At 45.3% G+C, this 27,125-nt stretch overlaps 1 protein-coding gene across 2 annotated transcripts in view; it reads right to left on the reverse strand.

Moving 5' to 3' along the window:
* Positions 1–27,125, reverse strand: part of PRKN (parkin RBR E3 ubiquitin protein ligase) — a 1,295,055-nt gene that overhangs the window by 38,613 nt on the left and 1,229,317 nt on the right. For both annotated transcript variants that reach the window (XM_055312055.1, XM_055312054.1), the window contains one exon: positions 2,048–2,131. In XM_055312055.1, the coding sequence (XP_055168030.1) occupies positions 2,048–2,131 (84 nt within the window). The remainder of the gene's footprint in view (positions 1–2,047; positions 2,132–27,125) is intronic.

Raw genomic sequence — 27,125 nt, forward strand, 5'->3', positions numbered from 1 at the left:
AGGCGCCAAACCGCTGCGCCACCCAGGGATCCCAAGCATCTGACTCTTAAAAAAAAAAAAAAAAAAGCATCTGACTCTTGATTTTTGGCTCAGGTCACGATCTCATGGTCATGGGATCGAGCCCTGTGTTGGGCTCTGCTTTAATTGAGGAGTCTGCTTGAGATTCTCTCTTTCCTTCTCCCTTTACCCCTTCCCCTGCTTGCTCTCTCTCTAAAATAAATAAATAAATCCTAAAAAAATGCTTACCTGCAGTTTCCCAGAAGAATGTCTGGTGGATACAAATGCTTGATTTAATGTTTGCTAATTGGTGGTCTTTGCAGACACAGGATCCTGATCATCTAATGCTTAAGGCAAGCTCTAGCTTTCTTCCACTTTCCTGAATTGAATATTAAGTTTTTAATGGTTTAAAAAATTTTGGGGGTGCTACCTCAATCATTAACACCAAGGTTGGTTGGTTCTTATTTTTTTTAATTTATTATTATTATTATTATTATTTTATTCATCCATGATAGTCACACACACACACACACAGAGAGAGAGAGAGAGAGAGAGAGAGAGAGAGAGAGAGAGGCAGAGACACAGGCAGAGGGAAAAGCAGGCTCCATGCACCGGGAGCCCGACATGGGATTCGATCCCGGGTCCCCAGGATCGCGCCCTGGGCCAAAGGCAGGCGCCAAACCGCTGCGCCACCCAGAGATCCCTGGTTGGTTCTTCTTAAATGAATCATGAAGGGGATTATCAAGGGGATCAGGCACTGGGACAACTTTACATTAAGCAGTTCTCTCCTTCACCTTATGGCTATTGTTTTCAAATAAATAGATACTAAGGTATCACTTCTTGAATGCTTTGTCAGTATTTGTGGTTATAAGAACATATGGATGTAAATTTCTAGACCAACTCCATTTCTCAGTTCCTTGGTCTAGTCCAGCTCTTCTGGGCTACAGGGTCCTGGGGCAGGGGAGTCTCAGGGCTAATATTATTTCTGACATCAGTATGCAGTGAGCTTGTATTTGAATGTCCCTGGGCTAAAATAAAATCACCAGAAAGAGCATTTGCTGTCTCTGTTGCAAAAATTATGGTAATTCAGACCTATCTCCCAATATGCTCATGGCCAACATTTTAGAAGCTGATAAGAAGACCTGAATTCACAAGTTATATTTATTTAGTTATGTTAATATTAGTAAATAAATCCACAAAATACCTTATAAAGATATACTTCTTTATGCTCTAATATTAGAACATTCAGATATTTTCTATTCTCTACTATAAAATTAAAACGTTCTAAAAAAATTAAAACGTTCTGAAATTTCTATGTCTATTTATGAGGTTCCTGTCAATAAAATAACTAAAAGATTTATCTGGGTAGATTTAATGTTTAAAACCTTGTTAACATCTCTATCAGTGGAAAAATAATGAGTGAATTCATCAACTGTGCTGAAATTTTTACTCCTTTCCTCTAAGGTTTGTTGATCATAATTAATAAATAAAAGAAAATGTATTTGCATTTCCCTAAGCCTTGATATAGTACATTGGAGAGTAAGGTTCAGTAAACACGTTCTTTACCTAATCAAGACTGAAATACAATTTAGCATAGTTCGTGATATTGCTAAAAAACAATAATATACTTGCATCATATAATATGTGCACATCATTCATGGAGATAGCTTCACCAATGATTTTAAACAAGGCACTTTAAAAAAATATAAGTGTGGGAGTTCACATTGATTGATCAGATTCAGAAACTGTTAAATTGTTTTCTCTCTCCTCTGAAGATTCCTCTGATCATGCTATGTTCCTTTTCCCTATTCCCCTGGGGAAAGTATGGGCATATCCCAATGGCCATCTATAGCCCTACCCTGAGAAGGTGGATGGATCTGGGAGGACCACAGGCATGGATAGTCAGAGCCCCTTTCCCCGTGGCTGTAGGCTACTAGTCTGGTTTTGGGTTTTTGTTTTGTTTTGTTTTTCAGATTGGAACCCTTCTGACCAGTTCTTGTCTCTCACCCAATCCCGAGCCCTATTTTGTGGAGGGAAGAGGGCACTCTACCTGAGTCACTGCTCCTGAGGCTTCAAATAGGGTGCTGCATTTGCCTTCATGGTACTCTTCCTTACATTCCCGGCAAAAGATGAGCTGCAGAAGAACACACACGTGTTAGGGATGGGTTTGTTGGCAGCATTTGGATATAACATTTTTTCCCCCAAGCTCATTATATTCATTCCTCTGACTTGTGTGATGGGTTCTGTGCCAGATTACTTTTTGCCAAGAGAAATAAAGTTATATTGTTTATTCTTTCACTAAGTAATATTTCAAGCAATATAGCAGGGTTTCAAAGATGCGTGAGACACGGTTCCTATCTGTATGATGTTTCTAGTCTGCCAGAAGAGACAATAATGCAAATAAATACCTGTAGTAGAGTGTTACTGGTGTTAGGATATGAGGAAAACAAGTTTATTCAAGAATTTCACATCCAAGACCTGTTTACATACACAGAGGATTTATATGTTTATGTTAATAGATTTGGTTTTGCATTGAAAGCCTATTACGGAAAGATGAAATGAAGTGGGTCCCCTACTGATTCATGTGGTGAAGTCTTGACCCCCAGTACCTCAGGATGTCATTGCATTTGGAAAGAGGGTCTTTGAAGAGGTAAGTATGGTAAAATGAAGTTATTAGAGCAGGCCCTAATCCTCTATGACTGCAAGTCATGGAGAGAGACCTCAGTGGAAACCAACACTGCTGACACCTTGTTCGTGGGATTTTAGCTTGCAGAACTGTGGGAAAATAATTGTTGTTTGAGTCCCCTGGTCTGTTGTACTTGGTTATGTCGGCCTCAGGGACTAATACGTGGCCTGGAGTGGGTCTTCTCACCTGATGATGGTGCTCCTTTCATCATTCCCACACTGCAGAATGGAAGAGACCTGGGGAGCACCTCTACCCTTTGTCTTGTGGGAAGGAAGCTGCAGAGTGAATGCTGGAAAAGGCAGCTGTCCCCTCTAGGACTACTCCATCATCACCAGCCATGCTCTAGAGGGTTTGGCTAAGGGGGTGGGCTCTGCAGTTGGACACGTGGGCTTGAAGTCATCACCCTGTCACCTGCCAACTGAGTGAGACACCTCAGGAAGCCACCTTGGCACCTATGCCTCAGATATGTGCCCTTTGAAAAACCAGGGTAGCAGTAGTAACTCTCTCATCGAAACCCTGTACGAGGTAGGGGAGCTAGTACGCCTTAACTGGCATACAATATTTCTAAAAATTTCTACAATATTTCTAAAAATTGATTTCTAAAAATCAAGCTGGTAACAGCCAGGTACTGTTTTCCCCCCACCCCGTTTCACAGCTGAAGAAGGAGCTGCTTTAGTAAAAAACAGGTTCCCTTCAACGAACATTCTCTAACACACTGGGGAGAAACACATCTCACAGTAGAAACTGTATTCAGAGGCAATGTTCCAGGGAAGAGAGCAGGATCAGTGATTAGGGAGTATGGGCAGGGGTGGTGGTTTTCTAGCATCAGCCCAGGATGAGCTGGTACTCTTCCCATGGAGAGGTGGGTTCTATGTCTCTTTTGCTTGAATATGGATGTGTTCACTCCTTGACCACACATGGTGGAAATGATGGCATGCCGCTTTCTGGGCCCAGGCCTTAGGAAATTGGCGGCTTCTGCTCCTGCCAGTGGCTCTTGAGAGGCTCGTGCACAGAGGAACTGAAGCTGAGGGCCAACAGCCCTGGCTGAGCTTTTAGCAGGCAGCCAGCACCGACTTGCCAGCCATGAGTCTGAGCCATACTTCCAGGGGAACTTCCAGCCCCTGGATGAGTCACCCCAGCCGACCCCACATGGAACAGACACAAACTCTTTACAGGACCCCGCCCAAATTACGGCCTTGTTGGAAAAAAAGAAAATAAGGCAAAACAGGAACAAGATTGTTGTTTTAAATCACTGAGTTTCTGGGTGTTTTTTACACAGCAAACGATGACTGATATAGTCACGGTACCAAGAATCTGGAAGACTCAAAAAAGTTGCAGAGGCTTAAAGTTGTATATGAATATTCTATAGCATGAGCTGAGAAGTCAGTGTAGTTTTGCTTCAGGTAAGTCCCCAAATAAACAGGATGCAGAGAAGTCCAGCTTTATCCCCTAGTATATCACCACCCTTCCTCACCTCAGAAAGAACAGCCTATCCAAGGGTTCATGCTGTCTTCACCACAGAGACAGATTTCCCTCCTTCCCTATGTCCAATTTCTTGTTTTAACAGCTTGTCTGAAAATTGTCTTAATCTCTGAGCATACTAAACAAGAAAGGCAAGTATCTGGTAAGGAAAAAGCCTCTATAGATATGATGCAACCTACCTTCTAGCCACTATTTCCAGAGTATTCTAGTCTTATTTCTTCTCACAGCAGAGAGACTGGACCCAATTTAGTGGGGACTAAACTTTATTTAAAGATTCAGGTTGTGGGTCACCTGGGTGGCTCAGTGGTGGAGCATCTGCCTTCGGCTCAGGTGGTGATCCTGGGGTCTGGGATCGAGTCCTACAGTGGGATCCCTGCAGGGAGCCTGCTTCTCCCTTTGCCTGTGTCTCTGCCTCTCTCCCTGTGTTTCTCATGAATAAATAAATCAAATCTTAAAGGATAAGAAAAAATTCAAGTTGGCAGGAGAGGGGTGTGTGTCAGGATGTCTTTACACAATTCACCAATACTACCAGGTTTTAATTTTTGGCATTTTTATTTTCCCTGAACTGAAAGCTAATCCAGTAAACAGTGAGTGAAGTGGATCTCAGAGCTTCCTCTTAAGATGAAAAACAGTTTTTTTTTTTATTAATGTGTCTGCTCATCTTTAGGTTTGCCTCAGAGCCATTTCTCTGCTTTCACATGCTATGTTGGAAAAATGCAGGCTGTATTGTTCAGTCATTGAGAAGAACCCACTGTGTGATTTCACCCAGTGCTTTCTACAGAAGCAAGTCTGATCTCTCGGCGTGACAGGGAAAACGCTTCACATCTTATTAGCTCGTGGATGAGATATAAAATCAGTTTCATGGTAGAGGAACACCCTGGAGGTTGATCAGTTTGTCAGAATAAATAGGCCTTCCCTGACACAAAGATATTAAATCCCTTTCACACTGAACTACAAACAATGGACTAAAGAAATAACAGAAAAGGAAGAGCACGTGAAGATGAAGGCTTGCCCATTTCAGCATGGTAGAAGGCAAGCAAGAAAGCTGCAAAAATTGGCTGGTGATAATTTAACATTAATGCACTTGTTAATTTGCTTCTATTCAGAGAGTATAACTTGAATGTAGAGATCAATGCAGTGGGCTTCCTAGTTGAATAACTTGAATCTTTCTCATACAAAACAGGGAAATATCTAGAAGGTCTAATCTTGAAAATGTTTAGGGTTTTTCTTTTTTTAAGTAGGGGAGGGACAGAAGGAGATGGGGAGAGAAGAGAGAGAGAGCATCTCAAGCAGGTTCCATGTCCAGTGCGTGAGCCCCACAGAAGTGTCATTCTCATGACCCTGAAATCATGACCTGAGCTGAAATCTAGAGCCAGACACTTCACTGACTGAGCCCACCCAGGCGCCCTGAAAATTTTCAAATTTTTAATTAGGTTGTTCAGGATTCAACCAGGTGCTTGTACAAATGCTTAGGCCCTTCAGTTACCAAACTGTGTACTGAGGGACTCTGGGGTGCCACAGGAAGCTTACAGGGGTGCAGTGGGATATTCTGATTTTTTAAAGACTTATTTATTTATTCATGAGAGAGAGGGGCAGAGACATAGCAGAGAGAGGGGCAGGCTCCTCTCAGGGAGCCTAATGTGGGACTCCATCCCTGAACCTGAGATCATGTCCTGAGCCAAAGGCAGATACTCAACTGCTAAGCCACCCAGGCTCTCATATTCTAAATTTTTTGAGGAACACACAGTGACATTTACTTTTAGACACTGTCTGAATGACTGACTCAAGGCAGTTCATGGTGTTACTGTGGATTGTGCTCCCCTTCTTTTAATGACATGTTTTTGCAGAGCTGAGTTTTGGTTACTGTGATAGGAAAATGACTACCAGGGGGGAAGTGAGTGGTGAAAAATCAGAGAGGAAGACACACCATGAGAGACTCCTAACTCTAGGAAACAAGCAAAGGGTTGTGGAAGGGGAGGTGGGTGGAGGGGGGATGAGGTAACTGGGTGATGGTGTTAATAACGGAGGGCACATGATGAGATGAGCACTGGGTGTTATACTATGTGTTGGCAAATTAATTATTTTTTTATTTTTTAAAGATTTTATTTATTTATGAGAGAGAGAGAGAGGCAAAGACACAGGCAGAGGGAGAAGTAGGCTCCATGCAGGGAGCCCGACGTGGGACTCCATCCCGAGTCTCCAGGATCATGCCCTGGGCTGAAGGTGGCGCTAAACAGCTGAGCCACCGGGCAAATTGAATTTAAATAAAATTTTTAAAAAAGGAAAAGAACTATCATGTGAACAACTGTCTGCAACAGGAGATGTAGTTATTTAAAAATAAAATAAAATATTCTTTCTTTCAGTTTATGTGAACTACCTTTTCAAATGACTATTGCATGGCTAAGACATTAAATTCTTATTCATGTTACTTGGAACTAAATTATTTAATAAACAAAACCGTTTGGATCTAAGTATTTGATAAACAAAACTATATTTCTTTGGCACAGGACCACCACAAAACACTTAGTGAGTTGCTTGGGGCACAACAAACAGAGGACAGTTGGGGGATGTCTGGCTTAGGCATAGACAAAAGTCCTTGATATAATGTTTTGGGTCAGTTTTCAAATGCTGCCAGTGGTGCAGATATTTCTGGAGAAAGAGCTTGAGAAGAAAAGTGCTCCGGTTCCCACATTTTCACATTCAGTCTGCTGACCTTGCATGTATCTCATCTAGGGCACATGGATCTTGTTCTAATTGACAACGCAGGAGGCTACAATTCACCTGGGACTTGCTATTAGCGGTGGGGTCTCACATTTGCTACTAAAGATACCTTACGAGCAAATACTAATTGAATGGAAGGGACTACCAAACATTTATCTAGTATACTTTTCCTGAATTGCTTTCTCCTGAGATAGATCTGATAAATGCCACCAATTTCTGCAGTTAAAAACAATTTTTTTAAAGCCTCTTAAAAATTAGAAACGTAATGCATCCTTCTAATGTTGGCTCTAAAGTCTATTCCCTATTAGAACTGGTTAGAAAGCAATATGTACAAACTGTATTATCTCAGCTCCTATGATGTTAGCTTTTCATGTCAACCTGGCTGGACTGTAGTCCCTAGTTCTTCGATCAAACACTAATCTGGGTGTTTCTTTGCAGGTATTTTGTCGGCCTATAACATCTATACTCAGTTTGCTTTAGGGAAGAGAGATGATCCTAGATAATCTGGGTGTGCCTGATTCAATCTGTGGAAGGGTTTTAAGAGCAGAATTGGGGGTTTCCCGAGAGGTAGAGAGTCTATCTGTGGACAACAGCTTCAGGCTGTGCCAGCCTGCCCTTCCTGGAGGCCTGCCCATGGGGTTAGGGCCAGCCTGGTAAGCCTTACAGTCACATGTCAGTTTTCTCTCTGTGTATAGAGATGTGCATGTGCTGATACACAGATTTATCTAGATATCTATAGATCTATGGGGACAGCTGGGCATATTTATATATCTGCATCCACCTCCTACTGGTTCCGCCTCTCTTTTGGCTGGCTGACATAGCTCAGCTGCTAGGGAAAAAATTTTACTAGGTCAGTTAGTTCTTTTGCAAATGGATTGATACAAAAACAAGTACTTGGATTTTCTATGTTATTTGCAAAATGGTAGTTCAAATCTCTTTGTGTCTATGTTTTCGATCCCAAGTACCCACGGGACAATTGCTCTTAGGAGTCAACACCAGTTATGAATCCCTGAACTCTACCTCTGAAACTAATAATACACTATCTGTTAATTAACTGAATATGAATAAAATAGAACTATATTAAAAAAAAGAAGTCCATACCAGAAATAAGGTCATTGCTTCCAACAGCAGGACAGTGTTCCTTTATTTGACACTGAATATGCTAATCCAATTCATTTTTCTTTTTGGATTAGCTGCCTGGGAGGTTCATGCCAAATTTTTCACTTAACTGTAGTAACTAGGTCATCCTAGGTGACTAATATGAGGTGTACAACTTTAAAACAACTATTTACCAAATGGGAAATTCAATAAGACATTTTTTTTCCCTAAGAAGTAATAGCTAAACCATTCTTACCACTGAAGTAATATTTTTTGCCTTGCAATTAATATGTGTTGACAATTCACTTTAAGGATGAATAAAATCTTGGACTTGGACTATACATAAAAGAATACTACATGGGACGCCTGGGTCAATGGTTGGGCACCTGCCTTTGGGTCAGGGCCTGATCCCAGTCCTGGGATTGAGTCCCACATCAGGCTCCCTATGGGGAGCTTGCTTCTCCCTCTGCCCATGTCTCTTCCTCTCTCTCTGTGTCTCTCATGAATAAATAAATTAAAAAAATATTTTTTAAAAAAGAATACCACACTGTAATACATGAAATCACATAGTAGATATTTATAGTTTTAAAAATCAGATGTAGGGCAGCCTGGGTGGCTCAGCAATTTAGCGCCGCCTTCAGCCCAGGGCCTGATCCTGGAGACCCAGGATCGAGTCCCACGTCGGGCTCCCTGCATGGAGCCTGCTTCTCCCTCTGCCTGTGTCTCTGCCCCTCTCTCTGTTCCTCATGAATAAATAAATAAAATATTAAAAAAAATAAGATCTAATTTAATATTTAAAAGTAAACCCTCTGAAGTCAGACCTGGAGACAGAGGCCTTTCTCTACTACTTATTATCCTGCATGATCCTAATATCTCTTTATTTTAGTAAAGAAGGAATAATAAGGTAATGAAATTTAACACAGATTCTGGCACATAGTAAACATAATAAATGGTTTTCTCATAAAGCGGTGATGCTTTATAGGCAATAAAGTGGCAGTGAAGCCCCCTGCTAATTAAAGTGATTCCCACCATTCTGGTAATTAACTGCTGTTATGTAATTGTCCTTAAAACCGGAAACTCCTGGGATATGCTGGGCTTGCTGACCCTCCTAACTGCTGTATGGGGAGGGATGCTGGCCTCAATTTGCTTGTATACGTGCAGGGGTACTTTCACTGTCAATCCCCTAGACCATTCTGTACTACCATGGAGCTCTATGAATTGCCCGTCATGTTTATCACTCAATCACATGTCAGTAGAGAAGTCATTTGATTGATGTTTGAGTCTGATTTCCCACATGCCCATAATGGAGACATTCAAAAGGGGACGTTCCATTTTCTCTTTGGAAACATGAAAAAGAATCAAACGAACAGCTTCCAATGCAATCAGAACATCCAGTGTCTGCTGATCGATACAGTTGAGCACCAGTTGGTACTTACAAGCAATGACCCTCAAAATAAGGGTTTGATCCTTAAAGTTGAATGATCTCTACATGAAAGCCCACGTTTCTTCCTGCCTGTTTTCTGTCACGACAGCATCTATTAGAAAGGCATTTTATTATATGCCGTTTATTTCTTTCCATAGCTCTGAAGTTCTGTGTTAAAAGAACAGGCGAGAATCAAATACCAGGACCCCTTACTATAGTCAAGGGAAACATCAAAGCCCGAGGCACACATCTGTGCTTCTTTTGGGATCAGATGAAATAGTTTTCTTTTGGGTATAAGACTTCCCAGAAGATGGCAGCAGTGATATATATGAACCAGCCTCAGTGTGTTAAAAATAGAGTATTAGAAGGGTAAGGCTCCCCACGGGTGACCAGCCGCTGATACATGCAAAACTGTTCTGACAAGACAGTGCAACACAACGGAAGTGGTGTTAGATTAGAATGCACTCAAACACAATCTTGAAAAGAAGAAAGTCAGGTTTATTTCCTTTCAAGTAATCGACATCTTAAAATCACAGGCTCTCATGGTGGGAAGCAATCATAAACTACGCCACGCTCTAAATGTAAACAGACTAAGACAATCTTTTACATGTCACCTCCAAATGGCTAAAAAGAAATAATTTTAAGGAAGCTGAAAATAGCTCAGTGACTGAATTCCTTTGTAGTTTTCAAATTCTATACGAATCATCCGGGATGGTTGAACAGTGCCATCCGGATTTCCACAAAATACTGGGACATTGACACTTCCCTCCCTCAAATTACTTTTGTTTTAGGGGTTGCTACCATGAGAAAACCTTATTTCTCTTGTTTTCATTTTCATTCATTGGGAGCTCTTTACAGAACTCTTTTTGAAAATTTCCTTTTCTTACATCATCATGATCTCATCAAGGATTGTATGTACCCATTCAATCTTCCAATGTGCAGTGCCTTAATGCACACATCCACTGTGACTATGATTCAAGGGGAAATTTTTTTTACCATCTGTCTCAGAACCAGAGACCTACTGGAGATGATGAGTTTGCACAACAAAGAGACCATGTCCCTTAGCTGACCTTCACAGGGCTGACCTCCATTCTTCGAGTCAAGAGGGGCTAATGAATGTGCCAGATGGCAAAAGTGGTGCTGCTGGTACTGCTGGACATTGACCTGTCCAACCTATATTTCTAGTCAAAGATATTTAAACTTAAAAAATATTTACTTATTTTGAGAAAGACAAAGAATGAGCAGGGTGGGGGGAAAGGGGCAGAGAGAGAAGCAGGCTCCCTGCTGAGCACAGACCTGATGTGGGGGTCGATCCCAGGACCCTGAGATCGTGACCTGAGCCTAAGGCAGACGCTTCACCAACTGAGCCACTCAGGCACCCTTAAAGATATTTAAACTTATTTCCTACTTCAAAATGTTTATAGTTTTTTAAACCTAAACATGTTTATTGGACATTTATTTTACGTTTTCTTTAACACCTTCATTGATATATAACTCACACAGTCATGGGCCTTAAAAAGTAGTTTTATATTTTTTGAGTGGATAATACATGTACACAGCACAAACTTGAAAGGTGCAAAATGTATATGTCTCCTTTCCTCCTTGGTCACCTACAATGCTTCTGGGAGATAATCACTGTCATCTGTTTGTATCTTTCCAGAAGTTTTTAATGCATTATATTTTACGGCAAAACTGGCATATAAAATATTGCATTATGCCTTGTGCTTTGCTCCTTGCTTTTTTCCTTCAGTACATTTACAGCCTGTTCTCTGTAAGTGCATGCTGAATACCCCATTCGTCCTGAGCAGCTGCACAGTATTCTAGTTGATAGATGTACCTTACTGCCTCTAACCTGGCTCCTGAGGATGGCCATGTAGGTCTTTTCCAATATTTTGCCATTATGAATAAAGCCACAGGGAATGTCCTTCTCTATAGGTCAGTTTTGCACAAGGGAAAGGAAATGTGTAGGATAAATTTCTAGAAGTGAAATAGCGGGGTCAAAGGGCACACAGAGTTTAAATTTTGATTGCACTTGCACACCTGCCCTCTGTGGAGGAGGCGGTGGGCAGTTCATGCCCGGCAGCAAGGCATGTAAAGGCCTGCTCCCCTCTCCCCACTCGCTGGGTTACCACTGATGACCTTTGTCAAACAGTGGCTTGGAAAGAATCGCAAATAAACACAGGATCTTGGCTAAGATCCTCTTTGTCCACATTGTATCACCACAGAGGCAGGCCCCTGGCCAAATAACTAATTCTGAGTCACTTTTGAGTCTTGGCCATTTGGCCAAACTGGGGTCAGAAGTGGCCTGTGGTCAGTCCTCACCAGTCAACTTCCCTGCTTCTTGCACCCAGGCTCTGAGACAAGGTGTACAGAGCCTGTCTTCTCCTTGCTCAGGATTTGGCTCTGCTTCCCCGGAAAGGACTTTAAGTGAATTTGAGCCTGGTGGCTTGAGACGCTGACAGCCGACAAACTGGAGGTCTGGGTCAGGGAGAAGGAAACAGAAGACAAGGGAGCCTTAGGCTCAGCAGCCAGGGCTGTGTCCTGGGCCCTCTGTGCTGCTCACCAGGCAGCCCTTACAGCAGGAGTGGGTGGGTTCATGGCAGTGATGCTTTCCTGAATCCCATCACTTCCTTTCTTCACTGTAACCATTTTATTTAAAAGAAGAGGATCCCTCTGCAGGACTCGATCCCAGACCCCAGGATTACCACCTGAGCCGAAGGCAGATGCTCCACCACTGAGCACCCAGGTGCCCCAGCTGTACCTATCTTAAAGAACAATTCCTGTGGTGCTGGTCGTCACCCCCATCCATGGCATCTCCCAGCTTTGGCTTCACTTCCTGGCTTCTCGTTTCCAAAGGTTAAAGTGGGATTTGGCGACAGGCCGGGACTCTTATATTTACAACGCTCACACCCTCCACGGTCATCTAAACAAACTTCTTGGCGGGCAAATCTCGGTCTCTGAGTGGAAATTCCCTTTAGCATCTTGCAAGGCCGGCTCAATTTTGTTTTAAAACCAGCATTTCCCAGACCTTATGGAGCATTTGGCTCCTTCCAGACATGGAGCACTGGTCGCAGAGCATCAAATTCAACACCACTTTCAAATATTGCCATTCATTAGTGGACCCATTCAAATATTGCCATTAATTAGTGAACATGTTTGAATATGGCCATTCATTAGTAAAATGCACAGCATATGTCTCCTAACATTTTTAACTGGTCTCTAATCCTTGTGACCTTATCATTTACAATCTGTAGCAAGGCACTAGACTTTGTAAAAATGATTACACTACGCCAGTCAAAACGTGAAATCCAAGCCATATGGCAGTTTGAGCCCAATTTGTCCCATGTGCCTGTGGGCATCCTTCTGCTCTCTTTGTATGTCAGGGACACTGAACGCCTCCCTCGAACACCTGGGCCTGACCCCAGGCATGTTGGGTCAGGGTCAGTCTTGGCAAGGAGCCAAGCAAGTTGGTGGCACCCCTGCGGCACATTTTAGAGACTTTTGTCTTTAGAGATTTTGCAGCTGAAATGATTCATCAACCAATCGATTAAAATATATCAAGCCTTTCCCGGGCATGGAGCAGCGTCAGAGGTGCCTTGGGAACTTACCTGTTCCCGCTCCTCTCCTTGCAGCCTCAACCAAAAAGTCAGGGTATTTTTCTCTTAAGCGCTGTTTTTTTTTTTTTTCTTCTACCTACGTCTATTAAATGTTTGCCCCTCCAGGAGAAGTTATTCTCTTGTTGCCTCCTCTACATTGAAAGGATTTGTGTCTTGTTCGTCTCATTTCCTCAGGACCCAGGGTCTGGAACACAGGAGGTGACCAATGTCTGCTCCGTGCAGGCCAGGTATCCAGCTCCAGGAGCTCATGGCCGTGCTTGGGAGGCAATGCTTATGGAGAATAAGAGAACAAGAGGGGAATATCACACAATCTGCGATCCTGTGCTGAACCATCTGCAGGGAGCAGGTGTGCAGAAACTCCGAGATTTTGGGTGGGTTGGGGTGGGTTGGGGTTGGTGACTGAGCTCTGTTACCTCAGGCAGTGGCTTTCCCACCAAATGATAGGACCCCTAATCGTGCTAATTCCAAGTGTTTGGGCAGTGAGAGCACTGGGGAGGTGGGACGTAGGGGGGATGTGGGTAGCTCTTCCTCCTGGGCACCATGGCAGCATGGAAGCTGCTCAGAGGCAGGGGAGGTGGTCGCAGGCAGGGGTGGGGACTGGGACGAGGGCCAGGGGGAGGGCTGGGGGTGCAGCTCAGGGGGAGGCTGCAGGATTCTGGTGGTAGGGGGGGTGGCCGGGCTGGAAGAGGGGCTGCAGCGTGCAGGCTGAGCCAGGCTGAGGCCTGTGAGGAGCTTGAAAGCCTCTCGCATCCCCAGCACAGCTATTTTAGAGAGTCAGCCATGGGGTGGTGGGGAAAAACACTCATTTAGAAAATCAATCTCTGATACTGGGAATGCATTACCAATAAACCCCAGCTGGAATAGACTCTCCTAGAGTAATTCTGCAGCATTTCCGTCTGTTGGATTCTGAAACTACTGGCAAAAGGACACAGTCTGAAACAGCACTGTCCATTAGAAATAGGAGTGATTTTAAAATGTGCTTGTAGCCACATATGAGAGTAAAAAAGAAACAGGTGAAATAAATATTTAACCCGATACATCCCAAATAGTATTTTCTGCATGAAATCAATACAAGTGTTGTTATTTACTTTTTTTTTTTTTTCACGAATTCTTTGGACTCTGGCAGGAATTTTACAGTCACATCACATCTCAACTTGGACCAGCTGCCTTCCAGGTGCTTAGCCGCGGCTGGCGGCTCCCATGCCGGACAGGGAAGTTTTAGAAGAACTCTCTAGTCTGATGATATACACGGTCAGTATAGGAACAACAGAACAAAAAGAAGCAGACCACCTTCCACAGAGTGTAGGTAAGCAGGGCCAGGTGAGGAGCGAGGGGGGTGGGCGCAGAGAGGAGATAAGGAAATTAAGAATGTTCATGGAAAGAAATTCATGTATTTTTTTCTAACAAAGAATGCTCTTTACGTCGGGCCTTGGAAGGCTTGCACCTTGCACCTTGCACGATGATGTAAAGAAAAACCTGCAGAACACAGTACATCTGTCAAATTAAAGAAAATGAGGTGTAGGTGTCTGCAGTGAGAGCTTCCCCGTCACACCCTGTGAGTGATTTGTTTAAAGAAAGCCCGAAAATCAGGGCTGACCCGCGTTATCGCTAACTTCCCCGGTGTCACGGGTGCCTGATTTACCTGCTCGCTCACTTTGTCAGATCGTGTACCAGGGCAGATAGCATCCCGGCCATTAATCATGACACAGACTATGGATCCGAAGATGCACACAAACCCGTTTCTGATGTCTGCGACACCATCCTCCGTTGAAGCAATGCCACGGGAAGAACTGAATAAATAAAAAATCACAGAAATCCGTGATGCTGGGCCTGTTGGCTTGACGGTGTATCACTGGCGTCTTGTGAAGTTAGCCAACCTCGGGGCTTGGGTGACAAGGACATTGCTTTCACGTGTGAATGGATCAAGCCGGAGCTCTGCGTTGGGAAGCCTTCAACCCCACCTGATTTGAGCAAGTGGACTTTTATCGGCCATGGTTTGGACGGATCCCAGCGAGTGAAGTGAAGGGCCAGTGACACAGTGGCACCAAAGAATTAATTTTAGGTACATGCTTCCAGTTATAAAATAAGTAAGCCATGGGGGTGTAATAATGTACGGCACCAGGACTGGAGGTAATAATCTGGTAGTAGATCTTATAAGTCCTTATCCATAGAAAAACAATTTTTTTTTCATAAATAGGGAATTACGTTGCATACCTGAAACTAGTAGGATGTCATACGTTAATTAACCTGAATTAAAAAAAATTCATTTTAAAAGCGCACACTAATGACAGAAGCTGAAATAAACCTCAAAAGCGTCTCCGGCCCTCTCCACGTGCACAACATCACCACGTGCATTGCCTTGGCACTTGGCACTTGGATTTTGGAGGCTAGCCACCCCCTATTGAAAGATTTTCTTAAATTAATTTATTCATGAGAGACACAGAGAGAGAGAGACAGAGACATAGGCAGAGGGAGAAGCAGGCTCCCTGAGGGGAGCCTGACGCAGGACTCGATCCCGGGACCCAGGGTCACGACCCAAGCCGAAGGCAGTTGCTCAACCACTGAGCCACCCAGGAGTCCCCAGCCACCCCCTATTTAAAGTTCTCCTGGGCCTCAGGTGTTCTCTGCCCCAGGACCTCTGGTCTAGATTATCCCTCGTGACGATTCCAGCTCGAAGCTTAGGAGAAGAGACAGAGAAGACAGGTCTGGATGTTCATTCACACACCAGCCTCCGCGGAGCTGAGCCACTTAACGCTTCTGTTTGTGTTCTCAGCACTTCTTAAAGAACGTTCACAGCTTGCACGCTGCATCGTGGCGGGAGCATTTCCCACGCTATCCTCCTCTGATAGGCATCTGTGCCCTGACTAGCAGACAATGGTGAAAGCCCACACCACTTACGAGGCCCCGTCCCCACCGAGGCCCTGCCAGCAGCCCCACCGCCCGTCCAGGTGGAGGAAAGACTCCTCCGGACGAGTGTTAGCAGAAGATAACGCCGGCCTGGGGCGGGGAGCTGCAGCCTGAGCCAAGTGCCTTCGGCCACCCGAGAAATGTTATCTCCCGGCAACACACACCTTGCAGCGTCTGACTACAGTGTAGAATGAAACCCAGGCTTACAGGACTCTCTCCCAAGTTTTTTTCCCCTCCTGATTTTATTGCTTTGCTAAGGAAGTAGAAAGAAGCTAATTAAGTGCACCTGAAGAGCAAATACCTGGACTCCGCACCTCAGAGCTGCCAAGATAACGGCAGATTGCGGGGGACAAGAAATGAAATGTCACCTATGTTGCTGCCTCTTTACCAGTACCTTTGGGTCCCAAAGCACAAGGGACATTCATTAAGCCAAATAACAATGAATAGAGAAGCATAAAAGGTTCACTTTGCGGTGCCCTCTCCTCCCCATCAGTTTGGTGGCAGAGAATGTTAGAGCCATGGGGCCCTGGCAGTGCCGATTGATCACCTTTATGGTGGAAAGGCACCCTGTTCCTTTTGCTGTTGCTACTCATGTTGGAACATAATATTATTCTGTATTTTTAAAAAATTGCCCAACGCTTTGGATCATGCCAGGCATAATGGGCATTTAGTGAGTATTTTTAGGGATAATTATAATGATCTAACGCCTTATTATTTGAAATTCTAGTTCTGTCTGTGTCTAGCATCAAATTTTCAAAAGGCTAATAGCTCATAAAGGAACCTTTGCTACGATCCTGAGGATGAACGGCAGACTGCTCACGGGGTGGGCTGTTGGTTTGAATGGGCTCACTCGTCAATGCCGTGAGCATTTGCTGAGACGCTGTGCTGCACTGGGCAGTGGGGGGCCCGGGAGCGTGGGGGGCGCAGAGGAAGAGGCCAGCGGGCCTCGGGGAGGCTGGGTCTCCACCGAGCCACAGCCATGGCCTCTCCTCATTTGTGTCCTGCATGGTCCTCCTTTGCTGGACTAACCCGTAATAGTGGTACTTTGATTCCCAACTAGGAACTCACTTTGGGCAGATGTCCCTGACCCCAAGCCTGGGCTCACTGCTTTCCCTGCGTGCTCACCAGCCCGTACTGAACCCTGACTTCATCCTATCACCTGTGCTGGGTGTGTCGTCATCCACCATCCCCCTCCAGATCCAAGTTCCTTGAGGGTGGGGGCATAGAAATGCCCACCCATGTGTCCCGAGTGCTGCTCTCTCTAGCACTGGGCCCTGAGTCTGTTTGTGATTCCATGGAGCCAAGAAGGAAACGGAGACCTCCTCGGACAATTACACTATAGCATCAGCACTGTGACAGGGGTCAGACCTGTCACAGGCCAGAGAGGGTTTGCTCCCTCCAGGAAGTCTGGCCAAATTCCACAGTGGTGGTGACACTTCAGGCTGGAAGGGTACGCTGGACCAAGTGAGATGAGAACAAGACAGTCCTACAAACTAAGCTTCAATATGGTTTCCTGTCTCAGTGACCCTGGCGGTACTGGCCCCATCCAGTTAGTTAAGATCCAAAATTAAGACAACAAGGTATATCAGGATGTCCTCCTGTTTCCATGATCTGTAATGATACATTTCTATGACTCCATGTTCAGAAATGCTTTTCTGTAGGAAAGGGTATCATGGTGTGTCTCACTCCCTGCAAATGACATGAGTCACAGATTTCTTCATCAGAAGGCTCTGTGTCCACGCAGTGACATGCTCATTCCAAACAAGCTGCAGAACTGTGCAGACGGCCACACCTTCCCCTTTGTTGCTGCAGAAAACCTGACACCCTCATCTTTTAAGTCAATGCCAACATACTTCTGAAAAACGTTAGAGTGCAAAGTTGTATATACCAGGTCAGCTTCCCAGCAGAAAAGTATAATCTCCTCTGATTTCCTTTTTTTTTTTAAAGATTTTATTTATTTATTCATGAGAGACACACAAGGAGGGGCAGAGACATTGGCAGAGGGAAAAGCAGGGTCCTCACAGGGAGCCTGATGTGGGACTCGATCCTAGGACCCCCAGATCATGCCCTGAGCCAAAGGCAGACGCTCCACCACTGAACCACCCAGGGGTCCCTGATTTCCCTTTTTCAAAAGGAACTGATTCTTCTATTGTGACGGTCTGACATAGGTTTATTATTTTTTATTTTCATTGACAGCAGGAAGATTGACTAAGTGATAAAGTTGCTTCTTATCAGCTCCTTTGGCTTGATGACTCTTTGACCTGAATACTGATTTATGTCCCCAAGCATCTCTCACAGACCTTTACTTTAGTGCCGACCGAGAATAAACTGCATGGCGTGAAACAGGCTTTGTCACACGGAGACAAGATTTACAACGGGATTGGAGGGGAAAGGCCATTAATTGCCATTTGTTGTCACGTGATCATGTACCTCTTCTTCAAGACTGCTGCTCCTTTGTGGCATGTGCAGTTGCCTCTGAACTTCTTTACTGAGAAGTGGGTCCCCCAGAACCAGTATTTATGGCTGGTTCTAGGGATGTGAATAGGAACCGGGGGTCGTTGAGGGCTCACCGCCAGGCAGCCTCATGTTCTGAGATTCACCTCCTGTGGGGTAATGTGTGAAGTGGTAACAGGGGACCAGGAGTAGGATTAGCTGCAAATCTGTGTCTTTGGCTTTCAATATGGCAGTTAAAATGTGGATTTTTAATTTATTCTAATTTATTTTTAAAAAGATTTTATTTATTTTTTCATGAGAGACACACAGAGAGAGGCAGAGATATAGTGAGAGGGAGAAGCAGGTTCCCTGGGGGGAGCCCGATGCGGGACTTGATCCCAGAACCCCAGGAGGCAAACGCTCAACCACTGAGACACCAGGAGTCCCTACAGTGGATATTATTAAGGTGGATTTTTGCTCCTATCAGTTTTGAAAAATACACTTTACTTGGCTGAAGAGGGATGTTAAGTTAGTCTCAAGAATTAAAATAAGGTTCATGTTGGTAATAAACCCACTGACTAAAGAAGCTAATGGGCAGTCCTGTGGACAGGAATGACCCTCATGACCCTCTGGTTTTATTCCCCCCCCCTTCAAATATTGGCAATTTGTCATAATTCTTGTATTTGCAATTAAATCTTCCCACTTAGTGTCTGACTTTCTAATGTTATAAAGTTTAGTTTGGTGCTTCCTGAAAGGAAGCTTCACATTTCTGCTCTTTCTCATATCCATCAAAAATGTACAGTGGGGTGGCTTCCAAGTTCTCCTTTTGGAGCAACATGTCAGATTTAATGCTTCACTCACTGCTACCTGATAGGAACGTCTTAGTCTGTTCTTCTGCTCTGTGACCTGAGTCATGCTTTGAGTGCAATGGCTTCCGTGTCATGACAAAGTGGCTTCTCACTCAGTATTAGCTCAAACGAAATGCCTGGTAGGCTAATGGCAATAAGCTGACTTTCAATAAACAGTTTCTAAGCTCCTTTATCCCTGGTAATTTCCATTCCACTCACATGGAATGGGTTCATCTCTCTTCTTGTTCAAGGATCAGCAATATTGAAATGGAAGTAACAACTTATTTCTATCAGTCGCTGCTCCTTACCGAGTCATGCTCGCTCAGTGCTATCAGCACAATCAGGGATTTGCAATCATTCTGCAGGCACTGAATTATGGTGTCAGCAGGATTACATCATCACTGAAGAATGGGGAAATGCAGCTGGAATTAGGAAGAATGTTTGGCACCGGTGTTACAGGGAAGGGCAAAACTCCCCACTGTGCTGGAGACATGCATACTGGCCAATCAAGGCTTTTTAGGCTTGTTTGATATTTTTAATAAAGTAGAACTTTAGAAGAATTTAAGATTTAATTTAATTTAAGATTAAGATTCATTTAACATAGATTATGTTAACTTCAAAGCCTCTATAATGAGTATGCTCTGTCATTAAAATTTATATTTTATAAATACGATTTCACAATTCTTTGCATGGAAAGTCAAAGTTATGCCAAAATTACTCCAGTTATTACAATTATTACAAGATATGATCACGGTAGCTAATTATTAGTGAATCATAAATACAGAAATGTGCTGATGTGATGAACAAGAAATAACAAGTGCTCATCCTCTGGCAAAGCTGAGAGAGGAGGGGATGGGGAGTCGTCAGCCCCTCTGCTGGCAGGAGGGCCACTCACGGTACATCTGTTTTCCGGAAGGCAACTTCACCTATCGGACGGTTTAATTCCATGATGACGCTACTTGTAAAAAGTACCTTCCGTTTTGTAACAGCTTGACAAACGAAAGAAACAAAGCCCACTGCCATCGTAAACACCGACATCGATTTAAAACACTAGCCTGATTTCAGAAATGTGAAAACACATAAAAATGTGCTTCTTGGAACTGAGGAAATGGTCATATACAGAGCCTTAGAAACATGCACATACTTTGACCCTCAAAGTACCTCTTCTAGGAGTTCTTTCTAGAAAGAAATAAGAAATGTAGCAAAAATTTGGCCACAGAAAGAGTGTCACCGATTTGTAGGATAAAGACTTAAGTAAACCACGTCACAGCCTCCTGAATGGATGTTAGGTCACTGTGAAGCATGGGGTGCTGGAGAAATCAAAGACGTTTGCAATACGTACTCAGCAGAGAAAACTGCTTACATGGCACATCCACACAAACCCATTTCTGTTAAAAAATGTGTGTATGTGTGTGTGTGTGTGTTCATGTAAAGAACATTCAAGAAGCTCTGCAGCAGCAAGTCAAAAAGCTCACCTCTAACTACATGATATTAGGGTTGCTTCTGCCCCTCACCTCCTAGGCTGGGTTCGTGGACCAACATTTCTGAGGGCTGATGAGCACAGACACACTCCTCCGGCCAGAGGGTCAGTGGTGGTGTGGACGGATGCAAATTGAATATAGGAAGGATCCAAAGCAGGGAGGGAGAGTTGTGTGTGTGGTGTTGGCATAAATGACTGCAGGGTTTTTTTTTTTTGTGTGCCCATATAACATCACTCGAATCATCCGTGAAGGTTAAAAAAGAATACAGAGGTATAGTCCACAGTGAGTCCTCCTCCCTTGCTTTACCGAAATATGGTATTAGGGAATGGCTAAAGAAATCCTATCCAGAATGGAGAGGCTTTGCCCATTTACCTACTATTCTCACAATAGTTCATAAGCATACAGCAAGTCTTGCAGATGCTGGATTGGGAAAGTCAATTTTTCAAACACTGTGGTTGTGTGGATGAGAATAGCCTTCAATACTACAAGCATTTTGGACAGAAAATCTCTCAGACTATTAGACCATCATGTGTTCTCTAATGTGCCAGGTTATAATGGCCATATGGCTCCCGGAGTGGGATCTTCAAGAATAAATTACCAAATGGCACACAGCACACTAATAAATATATCGAAGTGTGGAAGAACCCAGTCTTTTCTGACTGGCACCTTTCCAGGAGCATGGATGGTGACTCTCAAACTGAGGGCACTTTTCAGCTCAAAGGAAAGTTGTGTGCTTGTCGGATATTTTTAGATTGCCAGAAGGTTCCGTGGAGTCACATAAGGCTGTCACTGTAAAAATAAAAGCAAGCCCCAACCTTGGGTTGATACTTTGCAATAAATAGCAATCCAGGCCATAAGAATTTAAAACCCTATTTGAAGCCACGTGTCACCAACCTGGTTCTCTTTCATGGTCTGATCCGCGTTACCCTACAACCTTCACGCCAGCGTACAGAAGCACACCTTCTCCACGGCGGTTTGCCTCTTCTTCACCACCATGTTTCTTGCAGTCCCCTTAGATCAATACAACTGCTACGTATCTATATAAATCTGAGTAGCAGATCCATTCTCATAAAGTTTACCCTTGTCTTGCTTTTCGGCTGAGAAGCAGAATTGAAAAATATTTCAGAGAGTATTTGAAACAGGAAGATTAAATTCTGTCTTACGTGTATCATGAATAAAAGGGCTTAGCTGGGCACCAATGTTCTTTTCAGCTCCTGTGTCAGGATGAGAAAGATCATGGGTGTAGGCCCGGAGCTCCCTGTGCACCTGCTGAGTCAGCAGCTCCGTGTTTAAAGTGCCAGCTGCCCTTGAAGACGTGGACAGAGAAGATTTCTGGCATCCAGTGCCGGGAGTGGCAAGGGCCTGGGGCAGGTCCGTGGGCAGGGAATCTGAAAGTGAGTGTGAGTGGGTGTGGGAATATCAGTGAGTGTGTCTCATTTGGGTGCAGTGTGTGCATTTGTATGGCGACATGGCCACCCCAAATGTTTGTGTAAGTAGCACAGGCCAAGTGGCAGCTGGTAGCCCTTGTACTCCAGCTGCCTGCTGGTGGCCTGCTGTGTCCCCTCTGGGCCTCGGTCTGGAAGTGGTGGCTAGAGTTGCTGCTGCTCCAAGCTTGGCTTTTGCCTCCAAGACTCGGTTCTTTGTCAGCTCTGTCCTGGCCTGGTGGAGGCACATACAACCCTCTACCTATGAGCAGCTGTGCTCGGCCTTTCGGGAAGACCAGGGTCCCCAGGACCAACTGAAACTGGGCTGCCAGTTTGCGCTTTCAAGCCTGCACAGCACTTGAGGCTGCCTAAGGCTGTGCTACTGGGCTGATGCTCCGAGGAGCCCAGGAGTCAAGGTGGCCAGACACTCAGTGGTGAGATGGGAAGAGTGAGCAATTTCCTATGCTCTGGCTCTCTGGCTCTCATCGGGGCCATATGATTGGTTACGAGGAAGCAGACGGAGCTTGGGGCGGGCGGGGGGGGGGGGCTACCACTGCATGGGAAGGTGGGGAGGAGGACTTGGTACTTGTGAAGGCCGTGAAGAAGTGCCGTATGGTATATACCACCCTGTATCATGAACATGGTATGCGAAGGCTCCAGATGCACTAGCACCAAGTACAGAAGGTTAATCGAGGAGCTGATGGAATGTTTCATCCTCGGAAGGATTTGAGACTCCTTAAGCCAAAGCCAAACAAAGTGCCTCATCTATCCCCCACATGTAAGAATTACAGGAAGGGCCACGTGATGGCTTGATGACGTTCACAAATTCTTGCGCCCGGCAGGCGGGGCCTCTTCGTCTGAAATCATTTCCTCCCATTGAAAGAAGGCAGTGCACGCATACTGCCGCCCCTTAGCTGATTTTATTGTGCAGATCAATAAGTTAATACTGTAAGCAATAATATAAACCATTGCTGTTTTTCAAGGACACTTGTAAGTTCTCATTTCATTGTGAGGCAAGATTTATTACCTCTGTTTTGTTGATGAGACCCTAGAGACCCTCTTTCCGAGAGCCTGGGTACCATGGCGACAAGCACAACCGAAGAGGTGAATGTAGGGGCTGTCTGCGAAAGCTTAATGTGGCGGAGCTGGTGGCCTGGGAACACGTTCATCCCTTCCTTCCCTACTGGACTGGGCGTGCAAGTTCCCAAATGGGGGCTGGCCACAGAGGGCGGTGGGTTTCTATCCACTGTATTCCATGTTAGTCAGGCCAAGGATGGAGCCCTGTGGTCGTTCCTGGGGACAAGGATAATGCCAGACAAATGAGCTGTCTGTTTGCCCCGGCTCTGAGGAAGCCAATTCCAGGGTGTAGTTTCTAATGAAAAGGCAAAGCACCTTGAGAAGTCAGGCATGTGCAGCATGAAGCGGGCGGGGGTGGGGGGGCTCCACCCTTCTGCTCCTTCTCCTCCTCCCTCTCCCCCTCTCCTGCTGCCTTCAGAGGAGTCTGGGAGGAGCTAATGAGGCAGAGGGAGGGAGAGGAGACAGATTATAGGAGGAGTAATGCAAACTCCTTCGAGGTATTTTCCCACAGGCCAGGTGGGGAGGACAGGTGTGGGCAGGGTATTGGGGAGATGTGCCTTTGAAAGCCACTCTTTCTCTGCCCAGATGCCTCTCTGGAGCACATACCACTCATTTTGCTTCAGAATGCCATGGAAGCAGGTAGACGCCCAGTAGTAGGTTCTGGATCTCTGCACAGTTCACAAAAGAGGTTCTCTCCAGAAGTCCCCCCCAAACGTCATAGCCGTGCACCTGGGGCGTCCTTCTCCGCGTGGCTGGGACTGCCTGGCCTGCTTTCAGGGTTCTGTCTCTGCGAGGTAACTGCTCTACCTTTATCTGGAGTTTTCCAGAGTCTTTTTTTTAAATCAGATTTTATTTATTATTCATGAGAGACACATAGAGAGAAAGACAGAGACACAGGCCGAGGGAGAAGCAGGCTCCATGTGGGGAGCCCGATGTGGGACTCGATCCCGGGACTCCAGGATCACGCCCTGGGCCGAAGGCAGGCGCTAAACAGCTGAGCCATCCAGGGATCCCTGGAGATTTCCAGATTTTCTTTCAAATGGCCTGAGTAAAGTTCAAGCGCGTTGACTGCTCGAGACGGTCCCGGGCAGCTAGCCACAGCTTCTGCTCTAACACCCCGAGGTGAAAAAATACCTCTCTGAAATGGTCTCCAAACTCCTATTCGCGGCAAATAAGTGGGTGTGAAAATCTTACTTCAGAGGCTAGCTGTTTATTGACTTCTGGCTCTTGGGCTAAGATTTGCTTTAAAAAGTAGAAGTCAGGGATGCTTGGGTGGCTCAGTGGTTGAGCGTCTGCCTTCAGCTCAGGGCATGGTCCCGGGGTCCTGGGATGGAGTCCCACTTCGGGCTCCCTGCATGGAGCCTGCTTCTCTCTCTGCCTCTCCCTCTGTGCCTTTCATGAATAAATAAATAAAATCTTCAAAAAAAGAAAAAGTAGAAGTCACGTATTGGGGTTTCTGTCTTGCCAAAGGGTCCTCTCCTCCGTATTTCATATCTGCTTTGCGTAGCGTGGTGATTATTTTTGTTCCAGAGTGGGCAGGCTTTGCCTGATGGGGTGCAGGGCTTAGGGGGTCCGAAAGGCACATCACTTCTGCAGCGGAGGATGGTCTCCGGGCAGCAGGGCCGGGGCGGAGTCTGGCTGCAGGACAAGGCCTCGTCAGCAAAGACTTGTCTGCTGGGACCGTGAATTAACGGGTTTTCATTTTGGATACCAACTCTTATCATTCACAGGCAATTAAGCTTGTTTCGGAAAGGACTCAGCACGTGGGCAATTTGCTTTCTTCTACCTAAACACGGTTGGCAGCTCCTCTGAGGGAAGGACGCAGAGCCTGCCATTGTGCAGAGGCATGGAAGCCACTGTCACCGTGTCACCTGTTTCTTTCATCGCAGCAGGTGCGGCAGCGCTTACTCTGAACGCGTAGCAGAGCTAGCTCCATGGGAGGGGAAAGCTCTGAGCTCCAACTCCAGGACAGGTGGCTCTCGGAAGACCTCGGGAAGGGCACGTCTGAGTAACTTAACAGAATGACACCGGACAGGACACAAAACAGCAGTGCTACTAGGAGGCCCACTTGGTGCCAGGAGAACCTTCTCGAATCCTCCCTGAAACCATGGGCAAAGGTAGGCTTACTTGCTTTCTTTTTCGATTTTATTTATTAACTCATGAGAGACATAGAGGGAGAGGCAGAGACATATATGGGCAGAGGGAGAAGCAGGCTCCCTGGGAGGGAGCCCGACGTCGGACTCGATCCCAGGACCCCAGGATCACGCCCTGAGCTGAAGGCAGACGCTCAACCACTGAGCCATCCAGGTGCCTCACTTGCTTTCTTCTTAAGCTCATTTTCTAGGTGTGGGGAAAGGAGGCTCAGAGATTGTGAGCCTTTTGAAGATCTACAGCTAGTAGGTGATTTAACTTCGACTCACAGAGACCCAGGTGCAACGACCATGATGACGCCAGCATCCCCTGGGCTGTCCCCAGGCAGCCAGCACTGGGCTGAGCCCTTTATGGGAACTCACGAAGGGAGACTTCAAACCCCTTTCTCTCCAGCTGCAGGTGAGGAACACAAGACCTTGGGGATGTTTTAGTCCCTCTTCGCTCATACCCCTCATTGATCCTTCAGGAAATGATGCTTCCCTTGGGCTCTAAGCCAGGGTCATGTCTTGCCTGCTAAGGTGATAGTCCCCTGGCCTCACTAGATGTAGACCAGATGGCAGCCAGAGCAGCTCTCTTCAGAAGTCAAGTCCAATGCCACCACTTTTTCTCAGTCACAGCCAAATGTCCCCAGCACCCCAGCAGCACCCCCCCCACCTGTTTTCCTTCTCTCTGTATTGTCTACGTTATCCACATTGCCAGTCTTTCTGTTCTAGAAGATGCCAAGGGATTAGGTCCAGCTATTCCCTCAGCTTGGGATACCCTGGAACTCTTGGATACCCACTCGGCCAAATCCCTCCCTGTCTGATCTTTGCTTAAATCACTCCTTCTCAGTGAAGTTCACTGTGATCACCCGACTCTATGCTGAAACCTTCTTTCCCACCCTCCCACCCCAGACGTCACTGGCCCCTTGCTCCCATCATTTCCCTTTCCATAGTGGGTGTCGTGCCCTAACACAGGGGCAGCAATGACTTTATAACATTTTGCTGGTACAAAGCCACAGACACGTATTATGTTTTGCTATGGCTACTCTCATACTACAAGGGCACAGCTGAGTAGTGCAGCAGAGATCAGTGGCCTCAAGTCCAAAATATTTACTACCTGGCTCTTAATAGAAAAAGTTTGTCAGCACTACTCTAACATCTGGATAATTTAATTATTTGTTGGGCTTATTTTTCTTGGACTGATTCCCCTGGTTAACTCATGAGGGCAAGGATATTTGTTCCTTTGGTCACTGATGTATCCCAAATACCTAGAACACAGATGGCACCCAATACATATTTGCTCAATCAATTTGTGAATGAGGCCAGTCGTTTAAATACTCAGAGTCACTCTAGTGACTAAGCCAGGCAGCTCTCAGTGTCCAAATTCAAATTCAGAAAGACCGATAGAAATTAAAACCTGCTCTTAAGTCAGTTCCCCTCCCTCTCTACCCTTATCCACCACTGCCTACTGCCTCATAAGAGACAAGCTTTCCTTAGTAGCCCATGACAATCTGATAGGGAAAAGTACATGCTGCCTATCAGCTCTTAATCTTATAAGAAACATAAGCAAGAAAGAACCACCCATATTTCTAGAAAGAAAAATTACTTCTAGGCAAGTGCTGGAGACTTAGAGCTCCTCTTAGCATCTGGCTGGAAAAAGTTCACATGGTCTGCTGAGGGCTTGGATCAATATTTTTACATCATGACTTCTCTGATGGATCAACACTGTCATACCCAGCACACCCAACCATCCTGTCCAGCGGCCTTTCCTCTTTGAGGACCCCCCTGTCTAGATGTCC

This window comes from Nyctereutes procyonoides, unplaced genomic scaffold (assembly GCF_905146905.1).
Source record: "Nyctereutes procyonoides isolate TBG_1078 unplaced genomic scaffold, NYPRO_anot_genome, whole genome shotgun sequence".
NCBI lineage: Eukaryota > Metazoa > Chordata > Mammalia > Carnivora > Canidae > Nyctereutes > Nyctereutes procyonoides.